Source organism: Colossoma macropomum, unplaced genomic scaffold (assembly GCF_904425465.1).
Source record: "Colossoma macropomum unplaced genomic scaffold, Colossoma_macropomum, whole genome shotgun sequence".
Lineage (NCBI taxonomy): Eukaryota > Metazoa > Chordata > Actinopteri > Characiformes > Serrasalmidae > Colossoma > Colossoma macropomum.
The window spans coordinates 21,696,295-21,714,759 of NW_023494792.1; the positions used below are offsets into that span (position 1 = coordinate 21,696,295).

At 41.3% G+C, this 18,465-nt stretch overlaps 1 protein-coding gene across 5 annotated transcripts; it reads right to left on the reverse strand.

Moving 5' to 3' along the window:
* Window positions 1–5,597: 5,597 nt before the first annotated feature.
* Window positions 5,598–18,393, reverse strand: snx1a (sorting nexin 1a). Of its 5 annotated transcripts, none has more exons than XM_036576553.1 (15): window positions 18,311–18,393; window positions 15,467–16,229; window positions 14,797–14,933; window positions 13,635–13,701; window positions 13,120–13,163; window positions 12,808–12,949; window positions 12,154–12,232; window positions 11,929–12,004; window positions 11,696–11,809; window positions 10,356–10,449; window positions 9,337–9,542; window positions 8,915–9,058; window positions 8,105–8,185; window positions 7,670–7,741; window positions 5,598–7,549 (listed from the first exon to the last, which is right to left on the reverse strand). In XM_036576553.1, the coding sequence occupies exons 1-15, from the start codon at window positions 18,335–18,337 to the stop codon at window positions 7,499–7,501; spliced, it is 2,097 nt and encodes a 698-aa protein (XP_036432446.1). In that variant the 5' UTR covers window positions 18,338–18,393; the 3' UTR covers window positions 5,598–7,498. The 5 variants fall into 5 exon arrangements, with proteins under 5 accessions (XP_036432446.1, XP_036432445.1, XP_036432444.1 ...); XM_036576552.1 differs by lacking the exon at window positions 18,311–18,393 and adding an exon at window positions 17,682–17,898; XM_036576551.1 differs by lacking the exon at window positions 18,311–18,393 and adding an exon at window positions 17,628–17,877.
* Window positions 18,394–18,465: the final 72 nt, after the last annotated feature.

The window sequence follows — 18,465 nt, forward strand, 5'->3', positions numbered from 1 at the left end:
ACAGACAGAGAGAGCGAGAGAGCGGAGAACGAGCGCGTCCTGCAAAGCCCCGCCCACAACACACCGAGCAGCGCGCTGATTGGTGGAGCTCTCACAGCGCTGTAAACAACCGAAAGGTTTACCAGCGTTAAAAGTGATCAACAGAACTGAAGTGAATGCTTTAATTCTTTAATAACTTACAGAAATCAGGAATAAAAATGAGCTTTACGTGCCACGTGACAATCAAGCGCGGCCTGATGAAGCAGAATTGCTCATTCATTATTCGAAATAGCGACTTCTTCGTCGTATCTGTAAGCTATTGCTTAAAACAAATCGGTTTGTGTCCGATCATGAGGTGATCATGAGGACTGCTGTGACTAACACTGCTCATGCTGAAGCAGCTATTTCATTCACGTCAATGACTGAGTGGCCAAAATGTCAGTCTAAAAAAAAATAATTCTAATAGATGTTCACACATCGTAACTAAGGAAAAACTCAAAAAAAGAAAAAAAAATTCCAGAAATCTTGCACAACTTAATCTAAAGGGGAAATAAACAGTATTTTCCTTCTCTCCCCAAGTTTATAAGGTCTCTGACACCAAATGCTCTGCTGTTTGGGAGCTGCTTCCTCTCTCCTTAACCACTGCAAGGGAAGCTACAGGACTGCTCGGAGGTCAGCTCTTAATGCCTTCTCTCATTCATTTACACACATCACATGATATGTTGTAACACTCAGCCATTGATTCATTTTCCTGCTGACTACAGACACTTGTCAGCATATGAGCAGCCTCTGCTTACAGACTCCAGTGCCCTTCCCACAGCAATAACACTATAAAAGTACTCTAATATGTATTTATACCATTTCAGAACTGCACAAAGGCAACTTCAGCAGGTATGAATAAAGCTCTTTTTTTAATGTTTAGGTTATGTCCCACAGCTCTGTTGAGTACTTAAAGTGGCTGAATTTACCAAGCAAATCAGACAGGGCCAGGCATCGGTTAAAATTAGAACATCACTATGTTGCATAAGTATAACAGAGAGAGAGAGAGAGAGAGAGAGAGAGAGAGAGAGAGAGAGAGAGAGACCATATCCTCCAAAGTAAGAACATCAGCAAACTGACCATGTGCAGACGGGGCAAAGAGGAAGTTTGCAAAGGTTAAGGACATAGTCCAAGAGACTCTCTCTCTCTCTCTCTCTCTCAAACACACACACACACACACACACACACATAACCTGACTCCTTCAGTAGTACAAGCCTTATCAGGCGCCCTGTATACAGTAATTACATGAACAAAGATGTCTATCTTCATGTGTAAATAAAACACTACACATTAGTGAGCCAGTGAGGTTTTAAAGAAACAAGTAGGCCAAAGCCACTGTGTATGGATACACCCTTAAAAAGGAGTGGCTCTTCAGAGGTTCTTTCATATGGCTCATATCCTGGAGAAGCAAATGTTCCCTGATTTTATAAAAATAAATAAAGTTTGATCTAGTATGCAAATTTCCAAGTTGTATGATAAAGTTTCAAAACATGTTCATACAGTCAACATATAGAAACTACAGACCACCCCTTTAATTCACTGATCTTGTGATGTCACAAAAACAAATACATTTACATATATATATACCTATTCAGCCTTAAGCAGTTTAGCCTCAGCCATTCACACTGAAGTTATAGCAAGAGTTTCAGCTTGGACTGTTTTTTTAAAGTGAGGCACATTACAAGGCAGCCAATGAGAAGAGAGCTTGTTTACATATAATATCTTAAAGGCACAATAACAAAAACAGCCTGTTTAAATCTAAGGGACAATGAGAGGGTGGAAAAATAGCCATGTGTAAGTGGATTAAGTGTGTTCATGGTACATAAAACCACACATAATAAGTGGACCTTGAAAAATGTAGTGTATGGGCCCTTTCAACGATTCCTCTGTGATGGAGAAAGTGCTGGATGGTTCTTTGAAGCATCATTTGTAGCACCACATAAGGCTCTACTTTACAACTCAAAGAAACTTTGAATCTATATGGTAAATGGAGCTGATAAAATGGACAAGAGTGTAAAAAAAGGAGGCTATATGTTATGGCTAATCTGTGTACTTCTGTGAATGACTTGTCAATAAAAGCTAGCGATACTGTGCTGTCACTGCAAGCTAAAACAGACTGGCTGTTGGAGTGGATATGTGTGCACCAGCACGGAGTTTTATCTAAAAAAAAAAGTCTCTGGCAGTGTGACTCAGCACTTAGCCAAGCAGCTAGTCTGACAGCTAACTTCACCCCCTTTTATTTATATGAGGTATGTGGCAACAAGTAAATTAACTAGTTTTATTCAACCTTAATAAATACTCTGAATGAATGATTCAATTTCAATTAAAGTAATTTTTGAGTTGAATAAAAATAGTTCAATTGCTTGTTACCACATGAAGTAATTTTTTTAAGTAGATCTGACGAGCCACTTTTTACAGTGATTACATGATTATCGCCTTTCTACTCTAAAAAGCTGGAGTATTAACTTCTTAGAAAAAGGCTGCTGCCTGCAGCAGACCGTTCAGTTGTCACATATAAGAACATATTTCTGTCTATTAGTGTTATTTTGGAAGTTGCAAGAGTGGCCAGATATTTGCAATTGTTGTTCCCACACTTTTGAAACTAATTAAACCCAAATAAATTGTTGCTTTGTATAGTTATAGCTAGTAACATTAAATAGAAAGAAGCACTAACCTGCCCTGATAATGTTACAAATGCAGCTTACTGTATTACCATTTGCTGATTTATGCTACGTTATTAATAGTCTTTCTTATTTCTGCTTAATTATCATCACATCTATCGTTATTGCTAAAATATTTTTTGCAACCTGCAGATCAGAACTCAAGTGACAGACAATGGAAAGGAAAATAACTGCCAGTGTAACAAGCAATAAGACTGAATTTCTAACCTGATTATGTACATTGACTTAAAGCATCATGACAATACAAGAACATTAATTGCACTTTGTTTACCTAATTTTATGTTTATATTGCTGTATGTTGGCTATTGCCTCCTGATGTTGGACCCCATCACTTGTCAGACCATATTTCTGCCCCTGCCTACAAGCGTAAAGTCTTGAATTCTGCAGCTTTGCAATGTGGATGAGTGCTCAAACCCCTTCACACCAGTGTGTTTAAACTTGAGCCCTCCTCAGTGGAAGTGTGACAGCACATTTGCACAGCGTTGTTGGAGAACAGGAATTTTTCCACATGAGCAAACAGCCAAAGTGGTGTTGCCATTTTGCCCACCTCAAACAATTCTGGGACCACTGAAACACAAGGAGAACACCATATACAGTACACAACGCAGATAAGAACTTTACAGGGCTTTATTTGCAGAGATGTCTGTTCACAAGTATTAAGTCTTAATTTTTAGCCCAGTTTACAGTAGCAGCTGCAGGGCTGAATAACAATTTGAATGCTTCTGTAGTTGTTATCCAGCAGTTTAACCAACCACGAGAGCTCACTGAGATCAAACAAGCCTTAGTCTCCTTCCAGAGCAACGAAGAACAAAATCATATGGTAGAGACACACGAAGGTTGGGGCTGTATAATTTTTTAAATTGCACATATTGAAACAGAAGGATCCCAGGATCAGTTCCCTCTTCGCAGTGATGTGGAACATTCCCTTGTCACACAGAGGAACAAGAGCCAACTGAAAGTGTTTCAGTTCTGTATATTAATTACATACTTTTACTGGCCACTTTATTAGAAGCCACTACCTTGCTTATGTTTACAAACTGTAGCCTGTTATACACAGTTTGTGTTAGTCATCTGTCTAGCCCTTCATTAATGGTCAGTTTCTGACCACAGAGCTGCTTCTGGCTGGCTATTTTTGGGTGGACCATGTTCAACCTAGCAGTGACACTGATGTGTGCAAAAAAAAAACCCCAAACAACTCGTGACTTGTGCCAACACCAGCTGAGTGGATAAGATTGGACGTTCACTGTATATTCTTATTTATTGTTTTATTATCTGTACTTTAACATTGCTAAAATGTTTCTCCTGATCAAAATGAATGAAGTACCAAATAGGTATCCATTCTCATGTAGGTCATATTCAGTGCCCTTCACAAATATTGGCACCCCGGTGATCACGTGCAAAATGCACCTTTATTTAAGGTAGAATGAGTGAAAGAAAAAAAATAGTCATAAAATATTTTTTTTTCTTATCTTTCTCTTCCAAAGGTTAGAGGTTAGATTTTTTTAATATTTTGACTGAACGATCAAAATGATAAACAATAATAGTTGTGAAGGGCGCACACACACATATAAATAATTACTATGTTCACTATAGACAAAAGTATTGGGACATACCTCTTAATCATTGAATTCAGGTGTTTCATTCAGTCCCATTGCCACAGGTGTGTAAAACTGAGCACCTAGCCATGCAGTCTGCCTTTTCAAACATTTGTGAAAGAATACGTCCTTCTAAAGAGCTCACTACATGGTACTGTGATAGGACACCACCATTGCAACAAGTCAGTTCGTGAAAATTTCTTCCCTCATAGATATTCCACTGAAAGTGTTTAGGAACCACAGCAGCTCAGCCATGAAAAGGCAGACCACATGAAGTTACAGAGCGGGTCACTGAATGCTGAGGCACATAGTGCATAAAAGTCACCAACGCTCTTCTGACTCAATAACTGCACAGTTTCAAATCTCCTCTGGCATTAACATCAGCTGTGCACCGGGAGCTTCATGGCATGGGTTTTTATGGCTGAGCAGCTGCATGCAAGCCTTACATCACCAAGCACAATGCCAAGCGTCAGATGGAGTGGTGTAAAGCCACTGGACTCTGGAGCAGTGGAAATGTATTCTGTGAAGTGATGAATCTCACTTCTCTATCTGGCAGTCTGATGGATGAGTCTGGGTTTAGCAAATGCCAGGAGAATGCTACCTTCCTGACTGCTGCAAAGTTTGGTAGAGGAGGGATAATGATATGGGGTTGTTTTTCAGGGGTCGGCCTAGACCCCTTAGTTCTAGTGAAGGGAAATCTTAATGCTTCAGCAAACCAAGACATTTTGGACAATTGTTTGCTTCCAACTTTGTGAGAAAATTTGGGGGAAAAGTCCTTTTCTGTTCCAGCATGACTGAGCCCCAGTGCACAAAGCAAGGCCCATAAAGGCTGGGTGAGTCTGGTGTGGGAAAACATGACTGGCCCTCACAGAGCCCTGACCTCAACTCCATCCAACACCTTTGGGATGAACTAGAATGGAGATTGTGAGCCAGGCCCTCTCGTCCATTGTCTTGTCTGACCTCACAAATGCTCCTCTGGATGAACGGGCAAAAATTCCCCCAGCCACACTCCAAAATCTTGTAGAAAGCTTCCCACCACAGTGGAAGCTGTTATAGCTGCAAAGGAAGTCCAAGTCCATACTAATCCTATAGATTTAGAATTGGATGTTATAAAAGCTCCTGCAGGTGTAATGTATGTCCCAATACTTTTGCCCATATAGTGCATATATAAATAATGCCAGTTTTTTCCTCTTTTAAATTATTTAATTCTATAGTTGTAAACTGTAAACTTTTTTGTTTACAACTGTAAACTTCTGAATGGTAACATCTGAGTAGGAAACACAGTCACAGCAGACAGAGAACTAGAGTATCTTTAAAACTATTTTTATTGTGTTGCCCAACAGAAGGTGCGCTTAAACAATATCTACTGGCTGGGTTGGAAGATTAAAAAAATACAGTCTAATAAAGAAAATGTCACTTTCTGATCATTTATGGCAGTTAAAGGGACTATCATGCCAGACTCATGAGAAGGACCCTCAGATTGTGGTCCATAAGGGTCCCCTCATGCATTCCTGACACTACTATCTGGAGACACAAGCCTGAAACAAGGAAAAAAAATCCCAACCCACTTTATGAACCGGTGGAAGGAGACAATTATCTTCAAATACAAGGTCAGCTGTAAGCTCAGCAGCATCTGAGAAACCGATGACTGTCGAACACCATTATTGATTATTACAGGTACAGAGATATACAACAAATACCATGATTATCAAAATCATTTCTGGGGAAAGAAAAAGTGATGTTTAAAAAAAAAAATTCAATAATTGTTTGTTGGCATAAACTACACAAATGATGGCCATAAGATTTATGACGCTTAACGCAAAGCAGAGACAGTATTGTGGAGATGCAACAACCAGGGAACTCCAGTCAATCACTGGCTGGCAGTTTAAGTGCTTAAACATGTTTCAACCTCAACACTTCTCTTTCAAAATGTACTTTGTTAAACTGACAGCTATAACATTTGTAGAGTTTGAAGGTTTAACTGCATAACTAATAAATGAAGTTTAAGTCCAGCCTGTGTGAATCATGATTAGTTCCCAAATATGACCTCTGTACCTCCAAAGTGTGGAATGTCACCTGCATGATCAGGTAAAAGCCATTAGATGTTGATATTCAGGTTTATAATGTAGGTAATATTGTAGGTACTGGACTAAGTGAAAAAAACGGAGCACTGCTAAAGTGAAAAACTAAATGAGGGCCTCTCAAAAGTGGTATTATAGTAGATGCTTTTCTCTTAACCACTCCATTTTGGCTTTAAGGTAAACCGATGCACAGAAACGCAACTCGTAGAATCCATGGTCACTCTTGTGGGACTCTATATCTGATTAGCTGACAAATGTGACATCCAGTAAAAGAGTGATGCAGCATTTCATCATCCACTCACCATTCCAAGGCAACTGATGGAACCCACCTTGTTCTGAGAAAGCGGTTTTGGCTTGTCTTTACTTGCAGTTTCATTTTAAGCAACTACACATTTCCTAATATGTAACCTCCCACTCCTTGGAATCATTTCACTGAATCATTCTTAAATGTTGAGGCGGCCCAGTTCCTCAAAGTGTGAGCAAGCGCCCTCTCGTTGACACTTCTCCCTCATTAAAGCAGATTCTGGATAACACTAGGCATGTGGAGTAGCACAGAGGGAGAAGACCAACCTCTGTGCGTTTTGAACACACCCAGATATATCAGGGAAAACAGAATGGAAGTGAAACCTAGTTAAGTGCATGTGTGGAAGGAGAGGGCCCCCTACTGTAAACGATTAGCACTGCTGATGAGTCAAATATCAAGAGTGCAACATGCCTCCCTCTGTGTGGTGTGAATACTATTCACACTAATGGCACCTACTATCTCTGAACATTAACATAAAAACAAAACCAAAACAAAAATAAATTTGCATACACATGAGGAAGACAACACCCACCCCACCACCATGCATGTACATCCCCTAGCAATAGCTTTGTCAATACGAAAATATAGGTGGAGGTTAAATGAAAAATATACAATTATTAATACAACTGTTAGAGTAAAGAGCTGTAAGTTTCTGGTGATTAATTAAAAAACAAAAAAACCCACAACTATCGATTGTTTCTCTCTTTCCCTTTGCAACGCATCTCTTCTCTTGGTTTATAGGCAAGAGGTAAAGTGTATAGAAAAGGCAGACTCAGTCTTAAGCAGGCCTGTGTATGTGTGTATCTGTGGGGTCACACTCATGCGATTGCTTTCGCCTCCGGCAAAAACGCCTCCCAGTACTTTATCAGCTGGAAGAGAGGAAGAAAGAACAATAATAATCATTCACACACATTTATTCACAGCAACCAACAAGTTATATCTTCAAAATAGCACATCAGACATACAGAAAACTTTTTAGACAATGTTACCTGTTGTTGTGATTGTAGCAGAGACTCCAGATAGCGAATAATTTGCTTCTTGAAATCCCGAGATTTCTCTTTCTGTTACAATAAAAGCCCAAGTACAACCATCACCTCATCATCTGTGATTACAGCTAACTAGTATACAGGGATGCAACAACATTGGGATTGTGGGCTGATGCTGATATCTAATATTTTAGTACATATCTGCAGATGCATAAATAAATATAAAAGTAACTATAAACAGCAAAAATTAGGACTAATTCTACCTAGATTAGCATTCTGGAAAAATTTAGCATTTATTCCTATAAGCCTACAAATGCTTATAACCTAAAGGTTGACCATTTCCAATGTCGATACTGTGATTCTAATCTCATCATGCATCGCATCACATCACACACAAACACACACACACACACACACACAGTCATGCTGCATGCCTACCTCAAACCTGATGACCTCTTTGCGTACGGTGGCAGAAACCCTCTCAAAATCTCTTTCGTATTGACTGACCTTGGCCTCCCACTGCAACACAAAACTCCAATAATCACATCAGACCTCTCGAGAGGTACCAAGTAAAGTTACAAAAATAGCTGTTTCAATCAGCATCACACTCTCATGTGCTAAAAGATGATGATGCATGTATGAATGAAGGTATGGATGATAAACTGGATCTGCCCCTGTTCTTACAGCTCTCAATGCAAATCTTGCATCGTAGTACTGAGGGTGTTTCAATGTAAGCATACATGTAGACTCAAGAAACCACTCATGCAAACTCTTCAATTTTTTTCAAACTGTGAAGGGCGAGGAGTATAAGCAGTCAAATGGAACTATTTGGGGCAAGTCATCTTTATCTTACTTCATTTACGAGTAAATGAGCAGGATTCATGAGCTATTTTGGGCAGGATGGGTAAAATAAGGTAAGTGGTAATGGTTAATTTTGAAAATGGACAAGATTTGAACAAAAACCCCGACAGCTTAACAATTTAGGTGCTTTTTGTGTCGCAAGTCAAATTCCTCTCTAAAGTGCAACAAATTCAACAAGCAGAGTACAAAAAATTTTAAGTACAAATTAAAATGTTGGTTCTGATCAGGAATCAGGTTTAAAAAAATAAATAAATAAATAAAAAGAAAAGTTACTGCTGACTGCTTTTTCAGCGAATCTACCCTTGTTTCTGTAAAACACAAAACCAGATGACTGTTCTAGGCAGCCCAGCTGTGTTGTGTGTGGTTTGTCCTTCGGGTCAGTGTTACCTCAACAATTTCGTCCTTGGCCTGCTGTAGTTTGTCTGGTTTGTTGGCCCACAGTAGCTTAGCCTCGGTCTCTCTCTTTTTCTGCAGCATGTTCTGAGCGTCCTGCCATCGCTGCCACGCCTTCATCCTCTGGTCAAAGGAAGCCTGGGCAGGCACACATGCACACACATGGTTTGAGCTAGAGCACACTAGGTCGGTTTCTGGACCACAGACCTATTTTATGTACTATGACAGTCCCCCATGTCCAGCTCTCAGAAAGCAGAACACACACTAAAAAAGGCTTTGGCTGCAAAGTGCTAAAATTCACAGGACTTGTAAATCTGGGACAAGAGGTTTGTCGGTGTAGATAAAGTTCACAGACATTTCATAGTCCATTTTAACTGAACTTAGGTGTGTGTTTTGGTATATATGAGCCTCCATACCCTGACAGCCCCTAGCAGGCGTACGTAGTCAGCAAGGAGCTCAGCAAAGATGAAGAAGTCGTTAGAGGCCTGGTCCTGATGAAGCTGCTCGATGCGATCTTCCACCTCAGCCAGCTGGGACAGAGCTCTGGAGAGTGCAGTGTTATCCTCTGAGCTGCCCAACATCGCCACACTCTTAGCAAACACTGCTGTGCTCACGGACAACTCTGCAACCAAACAACACACGTTAGTTAACACTTGTTTTCACTATTCGACTCTGTGATGCTGAGCATATGAGTAAGCACTGATGTTAGGGCTGTGTTCAAAATAACAATATGGCAAATATATCGAGGATAAACTTGTGGTGATAAGTGCATCAATACATTGTGCTTGTCCCTTAAAACTAAAAAGCTTTGCTACACACGTCTTCATTTCTCCTTGTTTACTTGCTCTATTTTCTTCTTTCGCACACTCAGTTTTCACTGTTTGCTGGAGGAGTCCCTTTAGATTGAGTCGCTGACCAGCATACTTACAGACACACAGACATACTACACACTTGTAGAGCTGACTCGTTTTGTAGCACTGTTAAAAAACTAACACGCGTTAGTGAACATTTTTGTTGTTCACTGATTGTTTTGCAGCAACAAATGCTCTCACACATGCATGTGTCCAAATACTGACTATGGCCTTGGTGATTAAAAGCGCAGAAAGTTGACTCCTATGCCTGTCTGTGCTCTGACCAGGTCTCTTGCTCCTGTTTAAAACTTACCATAAACCTTTTAGCTAAATATTAACAGAAAAAATGTCATGATCATTCTCCCCAAGCTTATTTATTTATTCATTACTACAATTTTTCAAATTTTAAGGTTATTAGTGACCAGAAGTGTCTGTTTTGTCATCATATTGCTTTGTAAGGTGCTGCTCGTATTGTGACAGGTATCATATTGCGAAATTGCTGACAATATCCAGCCCAAACTGATACCACAAGCCTATCCACAACCCTGTAAAGATACCTGAAATGAAAAAGCAGTCACAACTACCTTTCCTGTGGTTGACAAGAGACTCCACCATGGCATGCAGCTTCTTTAGCTGCTGATCCTCACTCTCAACCTCCTGTAGCTTCTCCTCAAACCACTGAAAACACACACGCATACACATATTAACACACACAGTCACTTATAATTAGGGATGCATCAATACTGATACTGGTATCAGGTATCAGCCTGATACTATGCTCATCTACTCATACCCATAAAAAGGTACCGAAACCAACATCCGGTGCTACCGGATACCATGTGGCGTAAGCATAGATTAATTGTTAAGGTACACTGTGCTCATTTACACTAACAACGTCTTAATGCTAAGTATGTTACTGAGTGTGTATTGACATAGTTATTAGCAAGTACTAAAAACATTTACTTGTACTTGACCTGAAAAAAAAAATTGTTTGGATGCATCCCTACTTATAAACATATTAAACCTCTGGTGCAAAGAAAAAATATGGTTTTAAGGCCTCATTCAGTGGTATCCACATATATTTGAAAATTTGTTTTTCCTGTGCTTAAAGCAGTTTCAGCATTTTCAAGTGGACAGGCAAAACACAGCTTTTTGAAAACTCTGATATCACGCTCTTGACTTGCACTGCTCTGCAATTTGGAGGCTGATAACATGCTTTTAACTAAATGTAGCGTTCCTTTTTCATTACAGCATCATGCTGAGGCATCAGGATCCACAGCGATCAGTTCTTTTGAACAGGGTGTGAGCTTGATTATAAACATTAAACATCGCAATGATTCTAAAGATGTGTGGCTAAGATTCTGTGATCATTAATCAGACTTTGTGAGAAATAACCAAAGTCAGATTTTGAGAGAGAAAAAAAAAAAATCATAATGGAGTTACCAGTACCAGAAAAACTTCTCTGCTTTACCAGGACCCTGAATGTTTCACGACCATGGCAACATAAACATCCCCATGGCAGAAAGCATGTTTTTTCTGCTTTTTCAAGTATTTACTTTATTGTCAGAAACTGGACTTTGAACATTACATATTAAATTACAGAGGTCTGACGGCAGGCATTAAGTCAAACAAGCCTATTGTGACTGCAGCATGGTGCAGTCACTTTGTCATCATCTATGTTACGTGACATGCATAGTCGTAATGTTCTTGAAGTTAATGAAATCAAATTTTATCTGGTTATATAATCCCTTTTGAGCTGGCATGCTTATGTGAGTGTTTGAGTAATTTTTGCATTTGTGAAGACGGAGACATTTCTGAAAACAAGATACCCAGTTATGTGTGGACGAGGCCAAAGAAAGGCTTCTAACAAGCTTTAAGGGAGTCTAGAATGAGTTTTCTGTCAGATGCAGACAGCGTTACTTACAACATCCGATTCGTTCATTTTGATCGTCATCTTGCTCACTGCGTCTGTTGCCTTGTTGATCATCTTCAGGAATCCAGCTCCGCTCAGCGCTTGTGTACTAACTGCTCTGGGTAACTAACAGAACACACACACACACGCGTGCGCATCATTATGGTAAGGCCTCACATAAACCTTTCTACTCTCTAGCTTTAAGGCATTTCAGAGATAATTAGCAACATCAGGGAGAGCATTACCTCCTCTTTCTCTAAAAACTCTCTCACATCTGGGTCCTGCAGCAGAGACGGATGTGACACGACTCTCTGGAGGTACCTGAGGACCACATGTGTGAGACACATACAAGATACATATATAAGAAAATTTTTCCATCAATTTGATAAACATCAATCTCTGTCCTCACTCAAAGAAAAAAAAATAAACTAGTTATAAAAAAGAAAAAGAGAAATTGCTCAGTGAATGACCTTTCGAGAGCAGCTCTCCTCCTCTCAACAAACTCAGCTGATGAGGGGTCCTCTTTACCAACCTTCACTTTCGTCATTCCTATTCAAAATCAACACATATCTAGTGTCAAATTCAAACTGACCTTAAAGGGTCATTTCATTTTCCCCCCCAGAGATTCCCTTATGATGTTTGCATGGTTTTCAAAAAGGTAACAATTTATTCTTAGATTTTAGACCTTCTCATTATTCCTTAGTAATCAAACAGGCTGTTTTAGTGACTGTGCTCAAGACTGATATATGTAAATGCTATGTTCTGACTGGCTGTCCTCTCTTGCACCTTATTCAAAAAGCAGTCCAAGCTGAAACACTCCTAACTTCTGTGTGAATGGGCAGGGTTAAACTACTGTATAGGCTATATATAGCCGGATATATGTTAATGTATTTGTTTTTTGTGACACCACAAAAACAATGAATTCACTGTTTTTGCAACCTAGTTTCTATATATGGACGTGTGGGTGAACATTCTGTTTATGTAAATTTAACAATGTTTACATACTGCATAGGTCTTTTATTGCAACAAAGTGAAGGAAATTCAGTTTTACATGATATGGCCCTTTCACAGACATATAATTATGGAATCTGTTTCATTTGAAAGTTCCCCTAAAAAGTCCTTACCCAGAATGCTCTTCTCTGGTGGTGGGGGCACAATATATCCGTTCTGTGCGTGTTTCTCAGAGAGCTTCTCATACAGACCAAGGAAATCACTGAAGCGCCTACGCACTGTGAACTGCTTACTGCGGAACATGGACAGCGATGTCTGTGTAAGAGAAGCAGAGCCAGCATTGGAGTGACACAGGTATATTATATGCAGCTCAGTGTAAGAGCAGACAACATACAGCTTGGACTGTCTGCAGTCTGCTTGAAACCATCATATGAAAAGAACACAACATGCACAAGTGCATTAATGTAAAATGCTTGAGAAAATACCTGTGTTGAGACTTTGTAGGCCATATAGGCGTTCATACCATCACCTGCAAGGAGGGGGCCACAGTGAGTAAATCTAAATGCTCAACACATATCAGAACTTCTCTGACACAGTTACACTACTGAGATGTCCATGGACTTATTTACTGCAGATTAATACACTCATAAAAGGTCACTGTAACAGATATCACCAAGACTATAGAGGATACAAGAGGACATAACAGCTCAACAACAGTGGCCTACTTTCACCCTCAGAGGGATGGAGGCAGGAAATATAAACTAGCTGCCATAAGGCAAAAGGGGAAGTGACATGTGCTCAGAGTTTCTGTTGACCATTGTGTTGCGGTCACATAAATCAAACAATTAAACTGTCCACGGGTTAATGTTTATATTTCCCTTCACGCACCAAAGGGTCAACTGTCAAAAATAGCTTACTGTCATGTGTGGCTCTGACACTGTGCTTAGGCAAATAATTTCCTTAGAGGTAAGCCAAGAGGAACGGTGGGGGATGGACTTACCAACTTTCTCTGGGTTTGTGACTGAAATGTTCAAATCAAATGTGTCCTCTTTCTCCTCCTCCTCCAGCTGTAGTATGAGTAATGTAAGAGTGTGTACGAGAAGGGAGAGTGAGAGAGAGAGAGAGAGAGAGAGAGAGAGAGAAATACATTTGGTAATCCAATTTATGAAAGCTCAAAAAGTTAAATAGTTTTCCAGTTACCGCAAACATAGTCCATCAGCCAAAAAAAAACAAAAAAAAACAAATTTAGCTTCTTTAGTGCCGGCGCTATGAGGCTAACATTGCTAACAAATGAAAGAAGTTAAAAGTCACTCAAATCTTTTTCGTAAATACATTCACAAAATTTCTCTCAACCAGCTCAAACCGTATCCAGGCTTTCATTAAGGTCACACAGCTTGACTTACTGTGAACTACAGAAAAAACAAAACTTCGCCATGTAACTTCACATCGCAGGCAGCCACTTCGGTCATCATATGTTGTGCCAAATTCTGACTTCACATTCACGTGCATCACATGGACACACAGATGGTAGACTGTATTCCCAAGTAGCATTGTTAATACTTTTAAACATATGTTCAGTTTGGAAATTCAACATTAATAATTATTTATAATTAGAAACAACAGAAGTTACAAATGTAAATCTGTAGCGTCCATATGCCTGCATAACGTACATGCACTTAAATAGGAGGTTGTTGTTTCAAATGGATGGCCACTGTGTTTAGCCAAATGTGAAGTTTTGTTCCAAAGTCATACAGTGCCTGAAACCTCTTCAACAAGTCTGTGTGACCTGGATCTGGTTTGAGTGGGCTGAAAGAAATTTTGGTGATGTATTTAAAGAAAAGATTTTGTGACTATTGACTTCACGATTGTTAGCAATGTTAATCTTGTAGCTCTAGAGCTGAACTAAAGGAGGATCAAACACGTTTTGGCTGATCAGCCACATCTGGCTAAGTGATTTTTCACCTTTCCTTACATGCCAGTATAGCATCACTATCAATAGCGTTTGTGCATGTCTGCATGTGTTGCGCTTGTACAGAAAGTGAGAAAACTGATCCTAGATCGACTCACTGGTTAAGCCATTATGTGTTTAAGTAGAGTGGAATCTAATCTCACACCACGCTCTGAGTGCCATTATGAGAGGTGGGTTGGTCTGGATTTCATACCTCTTCTAGTGTTTTAGGCTGAGGTTTGGAGGTGCTGGCTGAGGCCGAGAGAGAGGGAGCTGGCGCTGAGGGCTTTGCTGCTTCTCTCTTCCTTCGGTCATTATGAGGGCTGTCCAGAGACAGCTCAACCGTAGCCTCTGAGAGGGAGGGAGAGGGAAGGAGAGGGAAGGGGGAAAAAAAGGAGAAGGATTTTTGAAAATTCAAATGATTCAATGCCTCAGTTCCCTGGAAGGAGAACGCATCAGACCATCTCCAACATAAAAGGCAAGAGAATAACACTACTGAGAAACACAAAGCAAATAACACCATCTCATGCAATCACCACACCAGCAAGTGTTATGTTTACTTCCTATATGACCATGAAGGTTCATGCACCCTTACACACATTCGTTGGAGCTAAATGCTTTCATCAGCACAGTGAGGGCCAGGTCAGTGTGGAGGAAGTTTCTCCTGCTCTTCCTGAACTCAAAGAAACGTGCTGAAGTTGCATTTCCTTTACAACCTCTACAGGAGGGGCTGCGCACTTACTTTCTCCCTTTTTCACACACATACACACCACACACACATCTATAAGCACCACAAGAAAGGATTAGAAAAGCAATCCTAAAATAAAAAAGGAACGCGAGTTCAATGTGTCAAAGACAATTAAAAGGCTACCAACGCTGCATACCTGCAAACAGATCTTCTTCATCAGAGTGTAATCCGTTGGTCTTTGAGCTGGTGTTCACGTTGGATTTTGCTGCAGCGGGAGCAGAAGCAGCAGCAACAGGTGGGACTGTGAAGGCCTCCTCAGTGAAAAGATCAGCTGCAGCATTATTAGACTGCTCAGGTCGGGCTGCCTTTAACTCCGATTTTGCCTCGGTGAAGAGCGATCCTTGTGGTTTCTTAGTCACAGCTCCCAGGGGCTCCTTAAACAAGTCCTCATCGTCATCATCACCAAACAGGTCAGCGCTTGCTGGTTTCTTTCCAGGTGCAGTGCCACCTTTAACGTCAGTGGGCAGGTCTTTAGCAGCACCTTTCGGAGGCTCTTCAAAAATGTCCTTCTGAGACTTTTTGATGACGTCATTTTGAGGTGCGCTGAGGACCTCCGTACTGGCGTCATCCTTCCCTGCACTCTTCTTGATGACATCGCTCTTTGGTGGTTGCTCACCAAGGTCCAGTAAAGGTGCACTTTTTGCATCAGTCACTGGTGCAGCTCCAGACTCGCCTAAAGGATCACTGAACAGATCATCCGGCTCCTCACCAGCAGCCTCTTTCACAGGGACAGCAGCCTGAACTTTACTAAGCCCTCCACTCGCTGCCTTCTCTGGTTCAGCACTCGTCTTATTCAGTGGGTCCTTGAAGGAATCTGCTGGGGGTTCGCTGAAGATGTCTTTAGGAGGCTCACTGGAGCTCACAGGAAGTGGAGGATCCATCGGAGAGTCAGAGAGTGTCTGTAGGAAACACAGTCAGTGTCTTAATTTAAAATAACCCAAAATGATAACATTAGGCTTTGCTTTTGTACTATTATGCTCAAACTACTAAGCCTTGTATGATGGAATGAGAAGGATTCACCCGAAAAAGAAAACATGATTCAAACACATCCCTTCAAAACTGTCACAACAAGACTTAGACGTGTAACATACACTCAGCAGAGCTTACAGGAAACCCGAAAACAGAGCTGTATAAACTAAAATTAGTAAATCGTTTCAACACTCCTGGCTAAGCTGCACATTGTGTTTCAACTATCCGGGCTCTTCCTGAATGAAAAACAGCAGTTGCAGCGTGTGAGCACATCTGAAGCTCACATGACCCGGACCTCAGCCAGCTTCACCAGATCTGTGGACATGACGAGAGAACTTTGGCCATTCACTTCCCACCGCCTCTGCAAACCACTACGCCCAGGTACTGAGTCACTTAACTGGCAACAGGCTTGCAGGAATACTTGAGAAGAGGGAAAGGAAACGCATTTTGCTGAACAAGAAACTGTACACACTCGTTTCTTCATAAATCACCGACGTCTGAGAAATCTCTGATTGCTCAGCATAATTCTGGACTGCGCTACTGGTCATCTGTTGCACGCAGTCCAGTCTCGAAGTAAAACCATTTAAAGAAACAACAGGCCTGGAATGATTAAGGGACAATTCAAGTTCATAAGTGATTTACAAAGAAAAGCAAATATGGGGCAACCAGTTGCTCAGCTTTGGGACCTCTGGTCCTGATAAACAGGACACTGTTTGCACTGCCAGGGTCACATTCCTAACCACAAATCCTACAAATGATGGTGTTTGTACTCTGCAGGGCCAAAAAGGCCACGAAAAACTGGCGGCGGTAACTTAGTTAACTAGCAACAGGGTCCCTCTTTGGGTCCAACAGCAACAGACTTCTGAGTAAATTCTCCAGAGATCGTCTTGCAAGACAGTTAAAACAAGTGGGAGTACAGGAGCGAGTAAGTTAGTTAGCTCGCTAAGTTACCTTATCAGCTAGCCAGCTCGCTATCCTTTAATTCATTTTCTTAAAAACACACCACGCCAGTGCTACAGACACAGCTAGGTTAGCTAACCCAAACGACGAAGTCAGTTTGAGGAAATGTGAGGCACACGGCTCCTCACTGGCGCTGCTGTGAGTGACATTACAAACACAGACAGACGGAGCGGCTCTCGTCCGTTGCTAACAGCTTAGCCGCCGCTGGAGGGTTTCTTCGGTTAGCAGGCAGAGCTAGCAGCAGTGAAAGTGAAGCGGAGCAGGAAGAGAGAGAGAGAGAGAGAGAGACAGAGACAAACAGAGAGAGAGAGAGAGAGGAGTTCGAGCCTAAAGTTTAGAGCCTCGGCTAACGTTACAGCTCCGTGTACCCGGCCTGCTCCAGAGCAGCACGGCTCTCTCTCAGCCACCCGCACGGTACTCACACCGCCTGTGAAAATATCCGCGCCTTCTTCGCTGTCCTCCTCATCCTCCTCTAAGTCGGGCTCCAGTTCCTGCTCCTCTGACTCGGGGAAGGGAGGGGGACTCCGCTCTGAACTGGCCGCCATCTTCACTCAGTCTGCAGTAGACGGGCGAGGAGGAGGAGGACACATAAAAACTTTGGTAAAGACGGGAAAAATCACTCGCAGGAGAGAGCGCCGCCTGCCGGCCGGAACTGCAGCTGCAGCGGCCTGCACCAGTCACACAGTCACAGGGGGCCACTGTGTGTACACAGAGTTTCTGAGTACAGGAGATCAGAGAGAAGTGAGAAATAATACGGTTTTCGGTTTTCAGATCATATTATTCGGGTAGTTATTATTTTAGTTGCCACGCATGCTGCAGTTACAGCCTCCTGGTTTTTATGCAGGCATAGACAGCAGAGGTAAACATCAGAGGAGTGTCCAGTCGGAGCGGAGGTCAGGGCGCATGGTTGGCGCTGACTGGACGTTGGAGTAGCTTAAGCACATTTCACTATGATACTGCTTTGACCCAGCTTACTAACTACTAAAGTTCCTGCATTAAATGATTAAACAGAAACAACTGAAACGTATGTTTTATCTTTTACATTACAGACCTTCACAAGTAGTGCAGACGTTCTCATACTAACATGAAAAGACAGTTTCCCAAGTCCCCTAAAACACGTACATAGATGCTGGCTGCGCCCCAATCTGCATACTGCGCACTTGTACTTGTGTTCTACCTAGAACGCTTAGCTCGAGTCGCGCACTC

What these genes read in the sequence shown, in the direction of transcription:
- snx1a (XM_036576551.1), bottom strand. Translation starts at nt 17,804, where the DNA reads ATGGCGGCCAGTTCAGAGCGGAGTCCCCCTCCCTTCCCCGAGTCAGAG. An exon ending in AGTTTTTAGAGAAAGAGGAG is followed by an intron (nt 11,810 to 11,928) that starts GTAATGCTCTCC and finishes GTGTTCTGTTAG; the next exon opens with TTACCCAGAGCAGTTAGTAC. An exon ending in AAATGAACGAATCGGATGTT is followed by an intron (nt 10,450 to 11,695) that starts GTAAGTAACGCT and finishes GTGTGTTTTCAG; the next exon opens with TGGTTTGAGGAGAAGCTACA.